Raw genomic sequence first — 25,391 nt, forward strand, 5'->3', positions numbered from 1 at the left:
TGTTTACATAGCCCTACTTTAAATTTGAGGTATGTCTTAAGTTCAAATATTCATTTTTTTGTATTCTGTCTAAAGCATTTTTATACCAGTGTTGAAGGCAGCTCAATAGAGCCACAGAATATTTATTTTGGAATACATTTTCTTTCAGAGTGTAGAAAGCAAATTAGGAACAAAATTATATGACCTCATCTTTCTTGGCTATACTCAGCTGACTGAGTTGATCTACATAAAATGTTAATTACTATTTTAGAAACAGAAGACAAATGTACATGGTTCTGAACCTTCAGAGTCTAGGATTTCATGGGGCAACAGGACAAATTAATTCAGAAATGGAAGCCTCATCTCATTTGAACAAAGATTAGTGTTAGCTACTAAAGATTCAGCAATAAGTGGTATGATAAGGGCTTTGTTTCTTGTGGGCTGTATTTGTTGAAAACTAGTTCAATCATAATAGTTTAAAATTTTGGAGGATAGCCATCAATTAGAGAATTTGTCCTCTCAGAGAAGCTGTAATCCTCAAATTTTAAAACACTTTTGTAGGGACTAGGAGTTTAGTTCTGTGGTAATGTTACCTAGCATGGGTAAGGCAAGCATGTGATCCTGGGGGTCTGATTTGCAGCACCACACTGAAGAAAAGCAAAACTTGCATCTGTGTATTCCAAATTTGAACTTTGGTTCTACCACAAATCTCAAGTACCTTCTATAGCTTCTCTAACCTTAGTTTTTCAATTTTCAAAATGGGGACATTTCATAATGCCTATCATAGAGTTGTTAATGCCTATTACAGACTAATAACACTTGTTAGAGTATCAGTGTGTGATACATAATTATATAGTAAATTAAAATGTCTTCTTGAGGTTATCAAAAAGAATCCACAGACTAACCATCTTTTCTGTTTTCAAAGTCACTGATATTTAAATTCTATGAATCTTTGTTGTGTATTTATGAAGACACGACTGGAGGCATAGCCCAATGGAACAGTACATACTTCGTATGTGCAAGGCCTCATTTAATCCCCTGCTGTCCTCTCTCCCTAAAAATAAGATGCTTTACTTGTCCTTGTCTTGCATAGTCTACTTACTGTTCCCATTAAATAAGCATTTCCTACAAAATAAATGTGAGACCACAGCAGAGGATACAGTGAGGAGTTCATTAGTTTCTCAGAGCACTTCCTCATGTGTAGGTTTATTTTGTTGCCACATATGCAATACTTTGGGTGGCAAAGGCTCACCTTCAGACCATCTCCCTAGAGAGCATCAGGTCACATCTTGGTTTGTACTCTGTTTGCTTTATGAAGTACTAGAGCCATCTTATATATAAAACTGTGTAGGACTCTGGAGGTTATAAAGTTCAGAACATCCCTGGGTTACACAATGATATGATTTTCAGGAACATGGGGATGACTCCAAAATCTACATCACTTTTATAGAAAGCCTACCATTCACAAAGACATATTTCTTATATCTTTAAAACTAAATTTTTCTCTTAATAGAACATTTAGAATCACATTAATATTGGTTTAGTTTCTTAATGCCTCATAATACAAATAAAATATATTATTTGAGCCATTTATCACAATATTATGTTCTTTTCTTTTCACTTTTATGAAAAAGAAAAAGTAACCACTTGAAATAAATGAATTTTTAAAGAACTGCTTACATCCTGCCATTGACAGAAGAGATGTGACTAGATTAGGGAGAAAAATGTGTTTTTCCCATATTGGTTTTCCAAATGTTTATATGTGTACAGTGTTATCAAGGGGAAGGTACACAAATTTCTGAGATATAATTTTTGCTGGTTGACAGCCTCCAATATGTGTGGAGAGGCAGGAATAAGCACACAGAATAACTACATGACAGTATAAAGCAGATTCTAAGAGTCTGGTATCACTCTTGCTGCTGAGGAAGTTCCAAGGACAGTCTGAGTGAAAGAAGTTGGGGAGTGGTTTTGTAGAAGAGGGATTTGGTAGAGTATGTAGACTGAAAAAGAACTTACAAAGGAGGAAATCATGCAGAAAATCCAAATGACAGAAGTGAAAATAGTATGCTTGCTCTGCTATGGTTAGGGAAAGGTTGTTATACAGTAAAGAACCAAGTCAAAGATGATTTGAAATTAAAAGAAAAAGAAGAAAGTTAATATATTAGGGGGGAAAAGGGCTACCAGGTTGTGAGTAGTGCAGCAACTTGATTTTAAAAGATGGGGAAAGGGTTAAGGAAAATTTGTCAATGTTAGAATTGATTGGAGGGAACCTGGAATAGAATCTTAAAGGTTGCCCAGTTCACCTAAGTCTTGAAGTTGAACACTCCTGAATATATTCTATTCTATTTTACTATAGAAACAGAGATCTCTATGACCTTGTTTCTACTGTAGAGATAAGAAAACATTTTTAGATCTAAAATTTCTTGCCCAACTCACAAAGTGAGTAAGCTTGAGAAGGAGTAGGAGGGAAGGATGGAATTGATAAATAATGAAAGGTGAGTGGTGACAAAGCCAGCATACTCAGGTGGTTTAGAGCTTATACTCATCAAAGTCACTGAGATCCACAGTGACTTGTCTTCTTGTCACTGTAGACAGATTTCACAACCAGGTTTTAAGTTCTATCCTCCACAAAGTTTCCTCACCTTTAAAAAAAAAAAAAAAAAGTGGAATTGTTTTGTTTTTGTTTTTCTATAAGCCTTATCACTTATAAACTAAGAACTTATAAGTTCTTATCACATGTCCAAGAAAACCCATCTCACTAGACAGAAGCACACAGTAGAAATTCCTAATATTTTTATTGGTGGGGGGAATTCATGCTGAAGGGAGGGAATACCTTCTCCTTGAGCTCCAGGCTACTGAGGTACCTAGAGAGAATCAGAAGAATTCATTATTCTATAACTTGGTATTTCACCAGTTTTCAATATGTGGAAACCATTTATCCTTTCTATTAATTTTCCTATTCCTCCTTCTTTAAAAAAAATTTTGCAAAGAAATAATGTTTTATCTTTGTCAGCAGGATGCATGCTAAGTGCAGTGCTCTGGTCGTAAATGCATAGGAAGTGAAGTGGAAATTGTAGTTCACAGTGTGAAATGGATGGGCACTAGGCTTTTATGTTAATGTAAGTATATCCATAAGTGTAGTTGAGATTGAATTAAGAATATACTGATGACGCAGTCTTTACAGGAAGCTTCATCTAAAATACATGGAGCTGTGAAATTACTGGTTGCTAGAACCCAACACCATCAACTAATCTCAGACTTAAGTCATTTGTTTATATCCAATAAACATTCTCACTCAGCTTGTTTAAATCTAATACTTCTTTCTTAGTATTTTAATTTACTCATTATTTTCATTTTAATTTACTCATTATTTTTTAAAAGATTTAAACACTCTAAACAACTTATACCTCCAGAAACATAACTTTACAGAAGAAAGAAAAAGGAAGGTCCAGTTAATTCGTAAGTGAGGTGCTCACCCCCACCCCCCAGCACTCTTTTATAGAAGACCTCATCCTCTTCATTTGAGAAGTGGTTCCTAGACGTTGCTGAAGTTCAGACGCCTCTTTTAGGATCAGTCTGAATACATGATAGACAAATCTTCTATCAAGTTTTTCCCCGAGCAGCCAACAATATAAATTCCTGTTCTGGAAGGGGTGTCTAAGAAAATGGAAGGAGAGGAGAGGAACCAATAATTAAATCAACTTTTTTTTTTTTTTTTTAAAGAAAGAGTGAGAGAGAGAATTTTTTAGTATTTATTTTTTAGTTCTCGGCGAACACAACATCTTTGTTTGTATGTGGTGCTGAGGATCGAACCCGGGCCGCACGCATGCCAGGCGAACACGCTACCGCTTGAGCCACATCCCCAGCCCATTAAATCAACTTTTATGAAAGAGAAGATATTGTTAGGAAAGACACTGACAAAATCCACCCCCCCAAAAAAAAATCAAAAAAATATATATATTACTTTGGAAGTCAGCCACCTATAGGTAAAGTAATCAGTTCAGTTTTCATGGACATACTTCTGATGTTCCAAGGGCTTGACATTATTATCACCAATCTTATACATTTGAGCATCTAAATTATCACAGTTTTAATTAATTCCAAGTTTATCCTAAATGTATTATTCTGTGAACTAGCAAAACCTCCCTCAGGGATATCTTTGGCCTTTAAATGTATTTCTTGAAGAATCAATTTTGCTTCTCTTGAAGACCAAATACCAAGACAGGACTAGGCAATTGGTTGTGTAAGCCCATCTGTATAGACTCATGCAAGAGTTCCAAATATATACACCAATCAGAAGGCTCGGCTTACTTTCATGGTATTTTTTGGTTATAAGGGTTGATCCTGACTGTTCTGGCAAAGATAAAGGGCAATTTACTAGTGTTCTTTTAATAATTTTCTATAAAAAGAAAGAAATGTACATTTTCTTAATCTATAAATTGAATATTAATCATTTTTCTAATTTTTTTCATGTAATTTAACAGATTGATTTTAATGATGATTTCCTAAATTTAGTGAAATATCAATGAACAAATGCCTGGGATAAAGTTCTTTTATGTTACTTGTGTTTTTAAACTTTCGTCTAGAAACCATCCGTAGTTGCCTTTCCAACTGACCCTCTCATAAATACTTTGATTCAAACATCTCATTGGTCCCTTCCCAGGAGAGAGTAAATAAATGAACACTGAGCAGCAATTCATGCCTTTAACTTGTTCCTTCCCAGTTGATAGCAGCATTGATGCTAACCAGCCATTCATTCCTTCTACTACTCTCTTCTAGTGGAGGCCAAACAAAGCTGAAGCTAAACAGTCATTAGTCATTGCCTCTGCGGAGTCAGCTTCTTTCTGGCCCTTCCCTTTCTTCAGCCTCCCAAATACCCTCAGAAACACTCTGGAACACAGCTTTGACCCCCTTTGGCTAAATTCTGCATCTATCCCTTTCAGTCCTTTCCCCCACTGGAATCTGGAAGAAATTCCTGTCAGTGATTTCCCATTGTTTCTATAAACAATTTTCTCTCAATATTAAGTATTTCTAACTGCAAGACTTTGATTCTTTTTCATTTTATCTATTTTATCTTAAGTTGTAAATTTTTAAGAACGAAGGTAAATCATATTTGAAAAGTAATAAAAAATAATATACTCAAATTAGAAAGAAGGCAATTAATTTCTGGAAAAACAAAAAGTTGCACAAGAAACAAAATACAATGAGAATATGACACTTAGCTTGACACAGTACTTATCTAGCTGTAATTTTAAAATCCAACTACAAAAATAAACAAAAGTATATGAAAACTACATTAGAAGAATGGGAAGAAAATTGTGTGTGTGAGTGTGGGATAGTCAGGAGAATCAAACTCATTTTCCTTGGAGCAGAAGAAAATAGTAACTAACAATATCTAAAAATTATCAGTAGAATCTTCCTAAAGAATAGCAAAAAATGTTTAACATTGCTGGCATTGGAGAGTAGGAACTAGCCACTTGTCTGGCTAAGCCAGGGAAACACCCATGTTATAAACTTTGTGGTATTGTTTTGGCTTTGAAAACCATGTATATCTATTGCTATGATAAAAGATAAGCCATACGAAGTGGCACACACCTGTAATCCCAGAGGCTCTAGAGACTGATTTAGGGGGATCTTGAGTTCAAAGTCAGCCTCAGCAAAAAAAGCAAGGCACTACACAATTCAGTGAGATCCTATCTTTAAATAAAAAATATAAAATAGAGCTGGGGATGTGGCTCAGTGGTCAAGTGCCCCTGAGTTCAATCCCGAATGCCCAAACACACACACACACACACACACACACACACACACACACCATTTAATTAAAAAGTAATTTTAAAAAGAATCAAGGCATAAACAAATAATTGAAAAAATTATCTCAGGCAAGATCATCTTCCTAAATCAAAATCAAAATCCTCTCCCTCAGTCACCTGACTTCCTAGAGTCAGGACAGGCTGTTACCACAGGTGTAGTCACTGGAGCCTGCATGCCTTGGAATGAAATCTTTCTGAACCTGGAGTCTCACCAGCTTCACCTGCAGGCTCACCAATAGGCCTGCTTTCTGCCTGGCCAACCCTAGTCTCTTCCTCCAGAGTAGAGCGCATTATAACACTGGTGGTAGTGATGGTGGTGGTAGTAGTGGTGATGGTGGTGGTCTGTTAGGTCCTTCCTGTTTTTAACTAAAGATGATTCTCAGATACATCTACATTCTTGAGACTATTTTAATTGGTGCTCCCCTTATGATTTTTATAACTGCAATCAGCTATCTACCAAAAATGTTTATGGAATGAGAGGCATCAATTCTCCTTACCAGTAAAACTATTGTTTCTATAGACTTTTTTTTTTTGTTGCATAGTCCATGAACTGTGCAAAAAATGCCACCTTGATTTCTCCTTTTCTCAAAGAGCTCTGAACTCCCTGAAGCTTGGTACGCATATTGTTGCACACAGCTGCCCTCTGTCATCATGGAGTAGTGAGTTCTGATCACTGGACTGTGTCAGGTGCCAATACTCATCCTTCAGATTAGTGCTCTACCAAGAATTTTAAGAACATCATTTTGGTTTTACTGCAGTCATCTACCCTTGTTTCTGAAATTTAGTTGTGCTGTTGGCATGTGTGTTCAGGTTAGTGTCACAGTGAAATCCAATGTGTGAACATGGGGCTATACTAAAAGGGGCACATTACTCAAAGGGTTTTTCAGGCTCTTCCATCTCCACCAGTTGCTTTTTACATCAAAGGGAGAGAATAGTAAGAAACCACATAGTTGGTTTTCTGACTGTTTTACAATAGCACTTTAAAGTCAGGACTATATAAGCATTCAAGGAAGAAATGCATAAGCAAAGTTTTAAGAAAACTTTTATTGAAAGATCGGACTTACTGAAGAAACTATGCTAACTGGAATGTTGTATAATCTACATTAGAATTCCTGTTTTCATTTCATAAAATGTAACTCATTAAAGATCAAAATGTTTATATGAATTAGTCTACGCAAAGCTGCTTTGGTGTTCTCTATGAAGATGTTCATAGTTTTGCTTTCTTTATAAAAACCTTATGGAGATTGGAGATTATTTTTCTTAAAAATTCTTAACCTTTCATTCTATTTAGCATTAGCAGTAAGCATCTTTGTATTCATCATATTGATTTATATCTCTCAGATTGATAAATGGATATGATGTCAACTGTGGGAATAGCAGTGATTTGTTTGAAGATCAGTCCAAATTTAGGAAATAAATACATGACTTTTCAGAGAGTTAGAAAATCTGTGATAATACTTGTGCTCATTTATAATATAGTCATAGAATCAAAGATGTTAGAACTGAAAGAGAGCATCCAGCTTAATTTTATGGATTAGAACTAGGAGCTCAGAGATGAGTGGCTTTTCAAAGTTAAATAGATAGCAAATACCAAATCTTAAGTCTCTTTGATCCCAAATTCATCATTTCTTCCACCGTGTTATACTATCAAAATGTTTTTTAAGTCTTGCTAGAATTCTATTTAAGCCCACAGAAATGCCCATTTACTAACTGAAATCCACGCACCAATAATTTCTAATTGTTCTCTGGTTTTATATTATCAGTATATATTTATATATTATATTATATTAAGAAATCCATGTTATTTTTCTAGTTCTCTAATGGCAACATTAATTATCTTGGCTTCCAATGCAGGATCACACTGCAAGTGCTTGCATTCATTTACAGTTTGTGTATAATCACTGTATAATAGCTTTTTGGTCCACAAACCATTTGTTTTAAAGCATAAACTCCTGCATCCAATTTTTTTTTTTTTTTTTTTTTTTTTTTTTTTTACGATTATAAATTCCTGGACTGCAAGGACATTAATAATTTTCCTAGGCTGGAAGTGTTGCTTAGTGGTAGATTCTCACCTAGCATGCAAAAGGCCGTGGGTTTATTACTCAACAACAACAACAACAACACACACATACACACACACACACACACACACACACTTTCCTATTATGTACAGGCTGCATAAAGTGCACTTTTTTTTAAGAGAGAGAGAATTTTAATATTTATTTTTGAGAGAGAGAGAGAGAGAGAATTTTAATATTTATTTTTGAGAGAGAGAGAGAGAGAATTTTAATATTTATTTTTTAGTTTTTGGCGGACACAACATCTTTGTTTGTATGTGGTGCTGAGAATCGAACACAGGCCTCACGCATGCCAGGAGAGCGTGCTACCACTTGAGCCATATCCCCAGCCCCATAAAGTGCACTTTGATACCCTAAATAAGTATCTTAACATGAAGTGCGAGGGATTTCTTTCAAGTTCATGTTTGTGTGTTTGTGTGTCTGTGTGTGTGTCTGTGTAAAATCTGAATCAATATCTTTGTGCCCTGGGGCAGTTCGACGTTTGTGTTTCGTGTGGCCTACATGCCCTATGGGCATTTGCCAGGTGATGGTCATTATAATAAGCATTATTGTTACAGTCCTATTCCTTCCTTTTCCTTTTATTAAGGCCTCACACACTTCTACAAAATAGCTGAAGAAGCTGATCACATGGAAGACATTTTATTTTTATATAGTCTTTAAAGGACTGGTTTCAGTTCATCATAAAATACAACATAATTATGGAATCTGAAAATTGAAAGGAACATTGGAAAACAACCTCTTATGTCTACTGTGAAAAAATATTTTAAAAAAAGCAAAGAAATCATCCACAGCTCTTCGATAGCTAGCTAGCATAGCTCATAACCATTAAAATCAGTTATCTTATTACTTTTATAATTCCTTGTTTTTGTAATGGGATCACATAACATATTTATGTCTGCTGTCAAAAGATTATTTAGATTATTTACTGGTGATATATATCACAGATTTTTAAAAAGTCTTGATTTTCTTAAGATCTTCTTAATAACTACCTATATTCTTTGAAAAGCATATTTTAATTTCTGAGATTTTTTTTAACAGAATGCTCATGAAATGAAAAGAAGTGACTGTTATCAGAACAAATTGAAGTCTACCTTGGGAATGATTTTCCTTGAGGATAAATAGAAAAATAAATATTCCCAGGCAAGCTATACAACAGCTCACCAGGTTTGGCCCATCAGAAGTGGCTATATTTGGGGATTATGTGGGTACTAAACTGTGGTTTCCAAAGAGATGTTCCTGAATTCAGCACAAAGCACAATCTGGCTGCAGTCACTGTCTCTATAGCACTCTTTCACCAAAGGAGAATTTAGATCGTGTTGATTATACTGATTATATACGTCAAGCAGTCCTGAGCTGCTCCTTTGTTATTTAGGAAATTTTCTTGAGAAATAAGTTTCTTGATTTCATATTCCTGGGCGCAGGGCGGTTGAAGGAAAAAAAAATCAAGCAAGAAAGCTGCACAGCATTCAGGCAAAACTTGGTTGGAGAGGAAATCTGTTCCCATGATTAGTGAGCGAGCTTCCCCAGCTAGCCTGTAGGTGGGTGTGTTTAACAGAAGGAAGCAATGGGGACCGCCTGTCAGCCAGCCTTTCGAGCTAATTAGCTCAGCATACAACAAAGATAAGTGAGCCTGAGAGGAGGGCCCCCTGAGGGGTCTTTAGATTCTGGGAAATGTCTGATTGGCAGATGTTAAAAGGGATTCTTTGGTAATCCAGTGCATCAATGAGCTGCACAAATTCAGTCCAGGACTGCAAGAATTCAGGCATGAGGACACTGTGCAGCAGGCTCACACAGACAGACCCGAGATGGACAGAACCTTGGAATCTCTGAGACACATCATTGCCCAAGTCTTGCCTCACAGAGACCCAGCTCTAGTCTTCAAAGACCGTAAGTATTGAACGGGAAAGAAGTTGTTTTTTTTGTTTTTTTTTTTTTTTTTTTGACTTTAGAAAATAGTTCTAAACGTCTAGTCACATCCCATTTAAGTATGAATTCTTCTAAATCTCTGTAGTCGTGTTCTGTGTCCTAAATGATGTCTAACTTGTTCCTGACTCCATTCAGAAGAATGATTTCATTTCATCTACTGGCAAGAGGCGCTGGGTTATTTTGCAGTGACACATCTTGCAGGACTGTTTAGAAGTCCTTTCTTCTAAAAATCTAAAACCCGCCAAATCTTAATGAACTTTTCCAGATGCTCTTTAAATAAAGCAGGACTGACTGGAACCGAGATTAAAACTAAAAATAAGTTGGAAATGATAATAAAATGTACCTGTATTTGTTAACCTGTTTCATTCTCCATAGCATATATTAGTTTTGTTAGACCAAGTATTGTGTTTCTATAAAATTTTGTTGCAAAGTTTAATAATGAATCACCACTGAGCTCTTTAATTTTGATAACAAATTATAACACTTCAGGTAAAAATAAAATGAGAATCAACCCCCCCCATCTCAGCAAAACCCCATCCTTTGGTATAGGTGTTATTTCAAAATCTTTTTAAAAAATAATTATGAAAAATAATTAAATCAAGCTTTCCAATTGTAGCAATACTATTAAACTATTTGTCATATAACTTCGTTTCTGGAACCAATTTGATTTCCTGCTGCTGCAAAACAGACTATCTTCACGTTGTATCTTATCTACAGTGGGTTTCATATTACAAAGGGCTTCTGAAATAGAACTTTGCTTTGGAACTACCCAAAAGGTAAAATGCATATGGATTTTTTTTTTTTTAACTTCAATCGGTTACAGCTTTCCTCCTTGTGAATCTAGTTATGTTTGTCTCCATCAAAACATCAATGGTTTGGATTTTTGCTTTCTGATTACTGAATAACGTTCCTTTCCAGATGTCCTTTTAGTTTATATTTCTCATATGTGTGATGAAAAAAGAGAAATGTTGGGCCATTTTATTCTATAAAATTTTCCTCTTAGAAATTAAATTGTAACCAATCTACCCTCTAAGGCATAAAGTGAAAGCCTTTTCTTCTTCTTCTTTTTCTTTTTTAATATTGTCTGAAAGCATTTGTCAATAGCTATGTTAGAGCTAATAAAAATCACTCCATCCCCTAGCCTAGCCTGGAGTCTATTCAGGCGTGGTATGTTTCTTTAAGTGAAAAGAGAAGGAAAGAATGTCTCTCTCCTACAAAGGCTCTGAATTACTAGTGAAGGATAAAAGGGCTTTTCGGCTGCCCAAAGCTTTGGATAAATTATATAGGACCATGGGACTTATGCTGAGAGTGGAGGCAGTAAAAAGAAATAGAAGATTTTTCCCTAAGCTCACTGTAAATTTAAGAAGTTTAAATCTGAGATTGTATGGCCCACTTTTTAAGCTGATCTAAATTCCAGAAATTGCTTACAGTTTAGAAGAGAGAATAGAATTCTTTAGAGGGAGTAATAATGAAGCTTATATTAAGTTCTATCATCCAGACTTTTTCAGGAAGTCTTTTATATCCAAAAACAAAAGCATCCCATTTTATGTTTCATTCATGGATACAGAACCTAGATTTGATCCCGTAGCATTGCCTGCTTACCCTAGCCTGGGCTGCCACTCTGCAGCTGCTTGCCTGGCTTAATGGGTGTGAATATTAAGCTACTGACCCTCTTCCTTCTGGTTTTTATAATGTGAAAAATGACTCTGTGAAAGGGAGTCAAATAGTACATTTCTGGACCAGGAGTTTCCATAGCATTGAAACATCTTATCACTCACCATCCTGTGAAATAGTGGGAATGGGTTAACTTGCTTTCTGGTGCAGAACCTCAAGCCTGGATGAGGTCTAAACCATGCCTTGGCAACCTGTAGGTGCTACACATGCCAGAGTTTGGCACGTGGACCTCCTTTCTTTGGCACACTCATAAGTTGCTGCCACCACACTTTTGCTGGCAGCCTGTAAAAAAACTGCCACTAGCCTTGAATGGCAGGTTCTGAGAAGCTCCCTCTCCTCCTGTTCACTCCTGGCTCCTCCTCCTCAGCCACCCCTTCCAACCTCTTTCTGCCAGAAGGGAAGGGCTGAATACTTGAGCACATTACTGCCAATTAAGAAAAATGGTCACCTTGCTTTTCTGCAAGCTGAAAGGCTGATCCAAGAATTTTTAACACCCAGCTCAGTTGAACAAAGAAGCATTAAAAAAAAAAAAAAAAAAAAAAGACTTTCAGTTTTTCTAATTTTTTTCTTCTGTGAATGCAAAGGCAGCATTTGCTGTCTTCACTATTTGGACACACAGAAGGCGGAGAGTGTAAATGGTCACTCTATTCATTCATTGCCCTCCGTTGGCTTTGGATTTGCTTAAAAACAAGCAATTGGTCAGAAAAAGCACCCAGTACGTTTTCTGGTCTGAGACAGATGCACATGGGAACAGTTATATTCATTGAAGGAAATGAACTTCTCAAGTTTTTTGCTCAGGCAAGGAGGTCCTTCAAATTTTACAATATGTTAAATCTGTCATTTTATTTTAGAGGAGGTGTTCATCTGGGAGTATTTGTGATTTGTTTTTTATTTTCTCTACTGAAAGGAAATTAATTCCATAACACGTTTTTTGTTCTTTATTCCCTATTTCACATTTCAAATAAAAAATAATGGAAAGAGGTTTTAAACAAGGCAGGCTCTCAATTTGAAGTTTGCTTGTCTAGGCTGACACTGGACTGTTCTTCACTACATCAATTTCTCTTCTTTGTAACAAGTAGCACTGGATAGTTCCATACTACCAGACAGGATGTCTTTGCAGAGAAATTATGGAATATGTCCATGCTGCAATATCTATTCCCAGCTTTGTGCAATATCCAGGTTCTCTTCATGCATCATGCATCACAACCAAAGATGAGCTCTCATGAAGGTGGCCCTGGTACTCTTTCGGGGGAGTATATGTGCTTACTGTTTGTTTGCCACTGTCTGACATGTCCTCAGTTGCTTTCTCAAAAGATATCATCACATGACTTTAAGAGGACTGCACTTGCAGATCCTGATCTGAGTGTTAATTCTTCAAATTGCAGGAGTGTAATATGCTTACCAGCCATTTTGGAGCTCTTTCTTCATCCATTTAATAGTAACACAAGGATAGCAAGTCCTGGTCATGTGACAGGCTCTGTGCTGGAAACATTGTCCACTGCAATCCCACAATACATATCATTGTTATGTATACGTAAGGGAACTGAGTTTCATGGAGGTTAAGATAATGTAGCTAATAAGGGATGGAGGCACAGGATACAAACTACTCACCTTTGTTCTCTAGTCTTCCAACTCCTCACCTTTAGTAATTAAAAGATTCAGGTGTTGGTTACCATGTCCTTGCATTGTAATAGCAGTATCTATTAGGAAAACATGGAGGGGAAAGAAATAGGCTTCTCTAGAAGTTTGAAGAGAGCCTATTGGTTACATCTGAGCAAGAGTATGTTGAGAAAGTGAGAAGAAAGGGCATATATTTTGGGGGTGGGGGTACCAGGGATTGAACTCAGGGTACTTGACAACTGAGCCACATCCTCAGCCCTATTTTATATTTTTTTATTAAAAAAAAAAATCTCACTGAGTTGCGTAGCACCTCATTTTTTGCTGAGTCTGGCTTTGAACTCGTAAACCTCCTGCCTCAGACTTCCAAACTCCTGGATTTACAGGTGTGCACCACTGCACCCAGCAGGAAGGGCATTTTTGAGGAGAGAAATATCTTGTCCAACAGAAATGCAAGAAGCATGCCCTGGGAGGATGCAAGTTGGGTCTGACTGACATTCAGGCAAAAGGGAGCCATTGGAGTTAACCATGATCCTAGATAAATTCAGGGAGTTTATGGCTTTATAGTACATTGGGGAAAAGCTTATATGGACATCTGTTGGAGGTACCCTTTCTAATACCTAAGTTAGGGGGAATCACAGCTTTTTCTCAGCAAGAAACAATTCACCAGCTCAGGCAAGATGTAAGATTTGTGAATGTCAAATGTGCTTATGGGAAACCACTTTCATTGACTGAAGGCCAAAATCAAGACACACTTTCCTTAAAAAAAAATGTTTAAAAGCTGGCATAATTATCAATACAAAAATTAGGGTTTTTTCCCTAGCCCTGACTTTATAAAGTGACAGGTATATTTCCCTCTATCTCACAATTAAAAAGTAAGATGAAACTTGTACTAAACGTTGCTCAAATGGAAGAAAATTTCTCACATATTTGAGGTGCATTAACTCTTTTATTTAGAAAAAACATTTTTCTGCATGAAAGGTTTTATTTATATCAGATAGGTGAATACTTTACTTCAAAGAGTATATTTTTACCCTTTGGAAAAATTGAACCAGACGATAGAGCTATTAAAAACATCTTAGTAATCATGACTCTGGCTATATGCAGCAGAGGAGAGCAAACCTCAAGAGTCAAGTATTTTTTCCATCCCATGTTTTTTAGTGTAGTTACTTGAGATCTATAAATTTGATGATACATTTATAGTTTTCACATTTCACAAAAAGGAATGGAGTAGGAGGGAAGGGATGGAGGTCCTTATGGGGTAAAATCCCTACACACATTGCACTGCATTCCACAATAGAAATCGTGCCTGAAAGAATATACAACTCAGAAATAAACAAAAACTTCACTGTTTGCTCTCTCATTTTAGAATAATGACTACATCTTAATTATAATAATTTAAGCTCTGATAATTTTAGCATTAAACTGGAGATATGTGTTTTATAGAAGCCTATTCAAATAGTAGTTTTACTTTATTATGGATGTTGCTATTTTTATTTGAATTTATACTAAGAAAAATGTAGATTTCAATTCAGCCATCAGTGACAGAAGAGCTGTTTGACATTTGACAGAGTTTAAATACTGAAAGTCTCAGCACCAGAGAAAAATTTGTCAAAATGAGGGGGAGGAGTGGCTTCTTGATCACAGTGCCCTATCTGTCCTGATACTTTTATTTCTTATGTATACAAAAGACTTAACAGATCAAAATAAAATATGATAGAAACCCATCCTATGAGGCCAAGCTATCTCATCTCACCAGAGGGTTTTTTTTTTTTTTATAAGAAAAAACAGTTAAGATTTGTTAGCCTGAACTCAATTTTAACAACTTCTGAAACTCATGTGTTAAGTTACAGCCCATAATAAGATACAGCTGCCTAAGGGTGAGTTTCTAAGTTACGATCTTTCTGTTTAAATGATACGGTTTTACTGATTATGTGCTACAGATTGATTTAAGAAATGTAAGACAACTTTAGAAGCCCTTCATAAAAGAATCTTCTCTTTTTTAATACATTTCATATTGAAGTTTTAACCCCAAAGGCTCTTTATTTCTTTTCTTCCATGTTCAAATGCCCATTTAAGTTTAGTCTGTAGAAGTAGTTAAAGTACTTATATTCTAAAAGAAAAAAAAGAATTTTATTGTAAGTTTATTATTATGTAATTTTTTACATTTTCTCTCTAGTATCCACAGAATGTTGTTTGACTTACGGTTTTGTCCTTTTTTCCTGGTGCGATGATAATCAGTTGATCCCTAGTTTGAGCTCCTCTTGTTAATCAGCTGTGGAACCCATCATTTAGTCACCACTCCATTGGCACTCATGGCCCATCCTATTTAGTTTACATTGTCTCCTGTGTGGCACTGCACAGCCTATTATCACTTCACTGGGGTGTTTTTGTCCACGCCTAAGTTGTAAGTCCCAGAGCAGAGCTGGACCTTGTACTTTTTTGAAACCCCAAATTGCCTCCCACAGAGACAGACATCTGAACAGGTGCACAACAGATGGTTTTTGATTGCTGATTGGTGATCTTTCTTCCTCACCATAGGAGGGGCAGATTTTTGCCTCTGGCAGGTGCTCTCCTTTGTGATGAAAGGACCTTTCTAATCCATTCATCCACTGGCACCCATTATCACAGGCTAACCTCATGCAGGGATAAGTTGACAAATACACAGGAGCAAGCCTGGAGCACAAAGGGGCCATACAGGTAAACATAGTCACATCAGGCAGCTCAGCCAGAGAGATGCTTCCAGTTGGCCTTAGAGTAGCTCAGCATCATCCCCACCGGAGCACAGAGCTTTACCTAACTCATCCTATGTTCATCCTTGGCATGTACCAACAACTGTGGGTCACCAAGGGCCATGCACATGCTCTTCAGGATCAAATTCTATCTGTGCCTCGTAAATACACACTGCTTAGACGGCTGCGTCCAGTATTGAGGAGTATTCTTAAAATGACTATTTCCAGGGAAGGAAGATATATAATAAACTTAAAGCAACATTTGTACAGATTTGACTATTTTAAAACAAAGTAGAATTGGTCAGTTAAGCAACCTGTGTGACAGATCCTTGTTTGGTAATCTAAAATCAAAGGTCCTATAAAGTCTCTTTTAAATACAGTATAATGTCAATGCCTGATAGAATATGGGAAAGATATATACTTCCTGATTGGTTAAATAGGTTACATCAGATTTTTATTTTATGCATCTTTGGAGATTGGATGACATCATCTGACCCATAGTGCATATATAAAGTGCACATGTGAATTCAGACATGCTAATTTAAATGTTTTATGCTTATGAATTCTTATTTTAATTTGTGTTTGTGACTCTCCTGCTCTTTTCTAGTCTCTATCCTCACCCCCTGTGCTTGCAAACATAGAAAGCAAGTGGTATTTAAATTTCCCCCCAAAAAAGATTTATAGTTCAGCAACTTCCCATTCTAAAGGGAAACCAAAAATTATGAATATTTCTTTTGCATATTTCATAGAATCTCCTGAGAGGCTGACTTCGTAAAACAACCCCAAAAGATCATAATTCCCTCAGGAAAATATTTGGGGTAGGGGGTGGAGGTGAAATGAGAAAAGAAAAAGCAAACAAAAGAAGAAACTCTGCTAGCTTTCCAGCTGCTGAAGGAGTTGACTCTGGGGAGCACAAGTAAAGAAGAGCCCCTCTGCTGGAAACAAAGCAGAACTCCAAGCTGCCTGTGTCCCACCCTGCCACTGTGGCTACATCTCAGTGTCTACACGAAAGAAAAAAGGGCCCAGACACACAGGCTGTATCTCCAACATTCCATTTGCCTGATCAAAGCAGGGGCTGAGGATGGTTACACGGATAGACAGTATCCTGGCATCCACACAGACCCAGCACAAAACCCAAGCACACTCCATTTTTCAACCCAATTGCATAAATGACAAAATATAGCATCATATCTTGAGTTTGTCTCTTCAATTTGGGGGGACTCTTCCTATCTTTCCTCAATAAAATTAGGATATGACATTGGTAAGAACAAGTTGTTCAGGATTGAATTACTAGAATAGAAAATACCAATTAAGTCTGTTTTAAAATATCACCTGCTAAGAGTGATTTAATTGAAGATTGTATTAAAATATTTTATAACATAAATCCATCTGTTTAGAGGTAGAGAATCAATTTGAAAATAGGTTAATCATCTTGAAAGCCTCTTAAATGGCAGCCTTTCCAGTTTGTCTTCAATTGTTTTGGGCAATGGAAATTTTACCCAACTAGAATTTTTCCTCATGTAGGGCTAAAAGAAATTGATCCTTCTTTTCTGATAGATTTATAATAGACTTTTAAGTTCCCTTTTTGCACACAAATGACTATCTTCTATGCAGGACTTATATTAATTAATTGAACTGAGCAATGAAGTATATTGTTTCTATTTTCCTGAGGCATATTTAGTCATTAAACATTAATTTAAAATAAAAGTTAACTCCTTTCTGTAGGTTTTCCTAAGAGAAGGTTTGTTGCCTTTAGCATTCATTTGAAAGTAAAAAATTGGGACAAAAATCCATTCTTTCAGATTCTGAGACATGTAGCACTGGACACATTTATATGCTATCATGGAGCTTTGACATCGCCAATGAGTGTTAGCAAAAGAGCTTTCTCTTTTCAATCTCTGGACTCTTCACATATCTTGGAATCAATAGCAAGATGTGTTCAACTGGAGACTTTTCAGATTTGTAGACTATTTTTAGAATATTTAATCATACGGTTTCCAGTTCAGGAACAGTCAGTTTCAAAGATGCAATATGCAAACATATAATCATGCCTTTTCCTTTTTCTTTCCTGTCACCTTCTATAATCACAAATAATGGCTAACACCCTAGCACCATGTGCGAAACCTATTGTGCGCATTTTCCATAGCAACTCTGTGATATAGGTAGTGCATTTCCCAGCTGAGGAACTGATGCGTGGAGTGGTACAGAGAGGATTCAAACCCAGGCAGTCTGACTCTGGAGAGCAGGTTTTTAACTACTCAGTTAATGGCCTGCCTGTTGATAAAAGATGGAGAGACAAGATGCAGTACACATTTTATTGTGTATGAAGTAGTGCCTATATTTTAGGATTCTTCTATAACATACTCTGAAATCCACTGGGAATTTAAATTCTCTACCTCTCACACTTTCCATATGAAAACATATATCATGTGTCCCTATGGTATCTCCATTATGTCCAAACTATGAAAATGAAAATACAATAATGTGTATATATGACAAGCTGTGAATTTTTAGGGTAAGCTCTCCGGGTGTCCACTTATTGATGTCCTTTTCTGAAGGTGTTTCAGGCTCCTTCCAGGATATGGAAGGAACACTTTTTCTCTTTTCCCTCACACATGCTAGGCAAGCACTCTCCACCACTGATCTACATCCCCAGCCCAGAAGCATTCTCTTGCTTGCTTCATCTCCTGCCCACATCTCATGTCTTTTTCTACATAGGCTCCTCTTAGAGAAATGTTCTGTCCTGAGCTCCTCAGATGCACAAGAGCAACCACACATTCTGAGTGTCTGGGCCCTTCCTTGTGGCTCCACAGTTTCATGGATGGAGCCGCCACCTATAGGCAGCAAGCATAGTACTTTAGGCAAGAGCAAAGGGCAATGGATTCTGCGTTTTCAGTGTTATCTCCCACTTGGGTAAAGCTGGGGCATCAAAATGGGATCCTTTCCAAGCATTGCAAAGAGCTAAGCTCCCCCTTACCCTGTTCCTTTATTTAATCATACCCTTTTCCTAATGGCACCCTTTCTTATTGCTCCTAGAGGAAAATAAAAATTGACTTCTCACTGCCCTTTTGGGTTTCTTGGTTGGGTATAGGCCAAATTGACATACAACAGATCAATAGGAGAAAATCCTTATTTAAGTATATGTGCATGCAAGAGATTCCCACAAAATATGAAACTCAAAGGAGAGTCAGATAAATTTAGCATCCTGAGTTATGGAAAGGAGCAGGGGCTTGGGGCTTCTGGAAGATGGTGGAAACACAAATTATGAGATGGTGAGTAAGGAAATGTATAGCAAATAAAGGTTGTTTTAGGCAAACAAAAATTACAGGAATAAAAAATTTTTCCAAGAACATCCCTCAAAATAATAGGTGAGGGTCTGGATGGATGTGGTGTCAAGCTTCCGTCTCCTGTGATAGACTTTGATTCATAAGATTCCTGGGTAGCGGAGTCATGACTATTGATTTCCTTTTGTAGGATCCATCTTTAGGAAAATTAGGAGGAGCTCAGAGAAAGCTTCTGCTTGTATCCATTGGTCCCCAAGTATCTTAAGCTGAAAGTAACGAGCATACTAAAGTGTAATATTTGGGGTGGCAGCTTCTGAATATTTCACTTCTTATACAATTCTTCCGTGGAGGCACACTTACCCCTCTTACTCTTTTGTTTGATGCCACCCTCACTCTTTTGAAAGCAGGATTTCTCTTCCGTCCTCCCCACCTGTCTACACTTTATTCCCTAGGGAGAGTGCGGCTTTGGCTCTCCTCCTGTGTACACGTTTCCTGACATTTTCCTGACATAGTCATTTACTTTCTCCCTTGTATTTACATAATTATTGTGCTACAAATTCTTAAGCTTTAAATATTATTTTAACACCATCTGTGTTCTACAGTTTAGCACTCTTAATAGTTTGTTCACTAATTATGTGATGAATGCATTGTTTCTCCAGTCAGATTGTAAAGTTCTTTGGGGATCTCTGTGCAGAGACTTGAATTTCTTTATTGTTTCATATATCAAAGTCAGGGTTGACACATCAACTATGCCAGTGTCACATTGTTGGTAAATTATGGGGTTCTGTTCAACTGATCCCAGAAACTATATTTAACTCCTTTCAACACAGCACTCTAGGCAGTTGACATAAATTGATTACACTTGGCATCCAAAGCTAATGGAGCTACCATCCCCATTCAGAGATTTTCTAAGCCACGTTTATTGTAAAGGGACAAACCAAAGAGAGCGAGTGGACAGCAATCTTGTGTCTACTCTGACCAGGCTGCATCTTTCTGCATGAGCTCTGCCATCTCCACCTGGGACATGGCCACCATTACAGCCATGCTATGTGGCAACTGCAGAGGTTCATTTAGAAGGAAATCCTGACCTCTCCATGAATCACAGTGAATTTCACTCACCTTCTACACATTCATTGTACTACAGCTGCTCAGACTATGCAGAGTCTTCTTAGATTCCAACTAAACTCCACAGCTGCTTCTAGGTAGACAGCCCTGTGCTGGATACCAAGAAGGCTATAGAAAAGAATGAATATCTGCCCTCTAGAATCCCATAGTCTGCTGCGAGTTAAGTAACGGAAAACTGCACTATTAGATGAATTGTTACCACAAGGGGTTTCATTCCTCTGGCCAGAAGGAAGTTCAGCCAAGCCTTACTTGATAAATTTAGCCAGGAGCACCATATCCATTTTATTAGCATGGTTTATAGGCGATTAAGTGCTAAGACACAGGGCCACTAATGGAATAAGAGCTCAGAAGAGGGGATGCATGTGGGCTGGAATCAGAGAGCATGGCATGATGAAGGAGGTAGTGTTTCCTCTGAAGTGGGAGGAGAGGGGAGGGGCAGAAATAACACTCAAGGTAGAAAGAAGCACTTGAACCAAGACAGAGATAAAAATTTTAAAGAATTAAATTAAAAACAGGAGAAAAAAAGATAGAGATGATAAATAAGCACCCTGTCTTCAAGGACACACCAGTGGAGGATTTCTGCTAAAGAAGGTCAAAGGTTAGATAGCCAAGGTATTCCACAGGGTCTTCATTAGTTAGTTGAGAAAGCCTCAGTGTTGAACTTGACTTGCGGGGGAGGGGGGGTCGAGGGGGGGATCTAGTTACTGCTCCGAAATCTCAGTCATTTTCAAATTTCAAAACACATTGAAGAAGAAAATGGTCATGCTACCATGGATAAACTACATGCCACATTGTCTTGTTGACACACAAAATATTCAAAACTGCTGAAGAGGTCTATTATTCTGTCCAGAAAAGTAGTTCAGGGGGAAGAATCGATAAATTTGATGTGCAGTGTCAACAGAGAGAAAAATTGCTTTCTATATTCTCAGACATTAAAAAGATGATTGAAGTCACAAAAACAAACTGGATATCATGCTATTGTTCCAAGATTTCTCCAACAATTCTCACCTTCTCCTTCCTTCCACGCCCCCAGCCTCATCCATTTGATATTCTCTCTCTCTCTCTCTCTCTCTCTCTCTCTCTCTCTCTCTCTCTCTCATATTTCTTTAGTTGTAGATGGACACAATATTTTTATTTATTTTCATGTGGGGCTGAGGATCAAACCCAGGGCCTCACACCTGTGAGGCAAGCACTGTACCACTGAGCCACAGGTCCAGCCATGATGCTCTATTTCTTAAAAGCAGTTTTATTAGTTAGACCTTGAGCACAGCAAAACCAAAATATGAGTTCTATTAAGCCCTGCTCCAGATGCGCTGCGTGACCTGTTCTGACTCCTGTGCCAGCCAAATTGTCTCTTTTCTTCCATTCTCCAGCTAAGGATCATGGCTACCCTCATGTCCAGTGTACAGATTCACCAGATGACCCATTTATCTTGACCTGGTTCTGGATAAAGTCCTTCTTCTCCTTTCATGTCCATTAACAGAGGAGAGAAATTTCAAAGGATCTTTACTAATCTTTGAAATAAATAATGCATTGCTAAAAATGATGTGTTCTAGAATGTAGCTTCCTTCCCTGAGATAGAGCGGAGACCTTTTGCTCCCAAAAGAGGAATAGAGGAAATGACCAAGACTGCTGCTGCCACAAGCCTCAACTGCCATCTTGGCCATTTCCTCTTGAGACCCTTCCTTCATTTACATATTGAAAGAAGGGACTGGAACAGGAGGTTTAGCCACAGCCCACTCTAAGCCATAGTCAGTGGGTATTTATACCATTGCCGAGAGTGCAAAGTGTTGCTAAAAATTGATTCAGAAGATGTCTATTCACATGATCACAGACTACTCATTTAGTAAGACAGCTCAGTGCTGGAACCATATCATCTCACTTATATGAAAAAGTACAGATATTAGCATGTGCTTTACTTGACTTTGTCAAGAACAAAATGTCAGAAAAATGGTTCACAGGAAAAGGTAAGTAAATTAATTCTTGTGGTGTATTCCTTATACCCACCATGCCAGCAGCCTCACAAATGCAGCACATCTCCTACACCTCTGATGACATTCAAACACTCAACTAATATTTATTATGTTTCTACTATATTCAAAGCATTGTGGAAAAATGATGTCATTGGTCCTCCAAAGAGTAAGGTCTCTAGTAGACGTAGACAGACACGAAAACAACTTAAATTCCATTATATTAGGGAGTAACTTGGGATAAAAAGAATACAGACTAGAAACACAGACTGACTGGATTTAAAATTCAAGACTTTGTAAGTGGGTGATTGTACCTTGAACTTATTTTATTTCTCATTTATAAGCTGTGTATGAAAATACCTATTTCAAGGGGATGTTTCTGGGTGAGGAGACACACATCTGTAATTTCATAAGCTAGGGAGGCTGAGGCAGGAGGATCATGTGTTTAAGGTCAGCCTCAGCAAAAGTGAGGTGCTAAGCAACTCAGTGAGACTGTGTCTCTAAAGAAAATACAAAATAGGGCTGGGGATGTAGCTCAGGGGTCGAGTGCCCCTGAGTTCGATCCTTGATACAATTAAAAAAAAAAAAAAAAAGAGGTTGTTGAAGGATCAAGCAGTGTTTGACTTATAATAATTACATAAGAGAGATGGGAGTAGTCCTTCTTACAACAGGACTTCTTAAACTTTAATTGCATCCAATTGCCTGAGAATTTTTTAAGTGAAGATCTAGTTTGGTAGGACTGGGGTGGGAGCTGAGGTTCTGCATTTCTAACAAATCCCCAAGAGATATTCATGATATTTCCCAGACACTGCACTTTCATTAGCAAATGACTAGAGATTATATTTTGTTTTTATTTTTGAGAAGCTGATGCTGGAGGTGAGTCTTAAAAGTGAATAGATGCCATTCAAGAAGACAGTAGGCAGTAGAAATGAGGGCATTCCAGGAGGACAGAAGGAAGTATGGGGCTTGCCAGTGCTAAATGAAATACAGGAGAACGAGGAGACAGGAGGAGAACTTGGAGAGAGGAGTTCAGGATGAAAGACCAAGGCAAAACAGAGGATCTTTCATGCCTTGCCAGGAGCTATTTATTTTACAGGTAATGAGGAACCACAAAAGGATTTTAAAATGTGGAGGATGTGATCAGCTATGAGACCTAAAATTATTGCCCCGAGAACACTGGGAGGATGAGAGGATGACTGGCATCAGAAGGGTCCTGTGCTATATGTGCGAGATGGAAGGAGTAGGAGCCACTTGGCAATGGTAATGTGGACTGAGGCAGAGATGCCTGTGGGGGACATCCAGGATATGGAATTGATGGAACTTGGGCATTCATTAAATATGAAAAGAGGAAATAAAGTTTAAGGTTCCTGCCAGCCTTCTGACTTAGGTTACTGTGTAGGTGATAACACCACTTTCCAAGTAATTCAGAAGGATAAAAAGTGATTCAGGAGGAAGAAAGGAGTTTATAGAAAAGAAAACGAGTTGAATTTGGGAATATGTTCTATTTGTGCAACATCCAAATGGAAGTGTCTACCTAGCAAAGTTGGAGTTACCGGAGAACAGTTTGGGAACTGTTCTTTATAAAATGGCAGATAGTGTTGTGGAGATAGGTTTCATCATTCAAGGAGAATAACAGAGAGAGAAGCAAGAAAAAACAAGATAGGATTCTATTTGGAAACCAACATGAGGAATTAGCAAAGGGAGAGAAACCTACAAAAGCAACCTTGGAGAGATTATTAGGAAAAGAGACTCATAATCAGGGAGAAATACTATCAGAAAAGCAGAAAATATTGTCAGGCAGATTTCTAGAATTTCCAGAAGAAACTGATAGCTATATCAAATGCAGCTGAAATCAAATAAATTAGAACTAAAAGCTAGGAATTGGTAATATTCATCAAAGTATTTTCAGTGAAATAATGTAGAGGGAAGCCAGATTGCAGCAGGCTAAAAAATGAATGTAAGATAAGAAAGTAGAAATAGACAATGTAAAATATTCTTTCTAGCAGTTTGGCTATATTAGGAAAAGTTCATAACCAGTGGCCAGAAATAGTTCCAAAGTTGAGTGTTCCACTTAATTGATTGATTAATTCACTTATTCATTCATTTGTTGCCCCAAGCACATTATGGCTTCTGGGAAGCAGTAAATAAAGAGGAAGCATTGAAAAATAGGTCAAAAGAAAGACTAAGAAAACAATGCTCAGGAGAAGCAGCACAATTCATTTGAGACTATAGGAAATAAGGTGGAGTTGGACATTTGTGCAAATGGGTCACAAGATGTAGGGATGGATATTGCACACTTGGTAGCTCAGGTTTATTCTGTAACATGGAAAGCAGGATAATTGACTGGGTGCACCTAGAGATTAAACTGTGTAATGAGATTTAACTTCAATCTTGGATGGTTGTTTTCAAATGTGACCCTCTGCTCACATTTTCTTTGAAATTGCCCATAAAAGTTGCTGATGCTACCTCACAAAAAGAAAGGAGCATGTGTTTCATAAATAGAGCCTCCTCTGGTATACCAATCTCTGAAATTCCAAACAGCAAGCTGGCCTTCTTTCCTTTGCACTCTATTCATCTGGTTTTCCAGTTGACAAGAGGAGATAGAGATAGAAAGATGGATGGTGTGTGTGTACGTACATATGTTGTACTCTATAGGGGTGATGACATCTGTAGGACCATCAAAGAAATCTTCCAAGGTTGTAGAATGAAAATGTTGAAAACTGCTGCTTTTCTTCTTACTTATTACATAACTTAAAACTCTTTAACCCAAATAGTTTTATATGCCAAAATTCTTGTGTTCATTTTTCCTTGATAATCATGAATCCTCAACTTCCTACTCCAGTTCTCAGCTAAATCTCATTCTACAGTTTATTAACTTAAAATAGGAAGCTAATGGCCCTTGCTGAGTAGCAGAGCAACAGCCTACTCCAGTAGTTTTAGGCTTCAATCTTCTGGACGCCTCTGCTGAGTTCTGAAGGTCAACTGCAAGTACAGACACAAACCAGTTGACTCATAAATCCTTGTTTTCTTAGAAATGGAAAGAAGAGGAGGAAAAGAGGATAGGGAGCAGAAATAAAGTTTAGAATATAAACATTATTATTCTTTTTTGAGTTACATCTACTTGTAGAAAATACTATTTTAATTTTTTTTTTGAACTTATTTTTTTTTCTATTTTTTTTTTTAATTAATTTTT

General features: G+C 37.3%; 1 protein-coding gene across 1 annotated transcript in view; it reads left to right on the forward strand.

Annotated features, from left to right (window-relative positions):
• Positions 1–9,501: 9,501 nt before the first annotated feature.
• Positions 9,502–25,391, forward strand: part of Lix1 (limb and CNS expressed 1) — a 53,141-nt gene continuing 37,251 nt past the window's right edge. Inside the window, exon 1 of the mRNA XM_076856016.2 lies at positions 9,502–9,757. Coding sequence (XP_076712131.1) covers positions 9,676–9,757 — 82 coding nt within the window. The 5' untranslated portion in view covers positions 9,502–9,675. The remainder of the gene's footprint in view (positions 9,758–25,391) is intronic.

This window comes from Callospermophilus lateralis, chromosome 5, assembly GCF_048772815.1.
Source record: "Callospermophilus lateralis isolate mCalLat2 chromosome 5, mCalLat2.hap1, whole genome shotgun sequence".
NCBI classification, from domain to species: Eukaryota; Metazoa; Chordata; class Mammalia; order Rodentia; family Sciuridae; genus Callospermophilus; species Callospermophilus lateralis.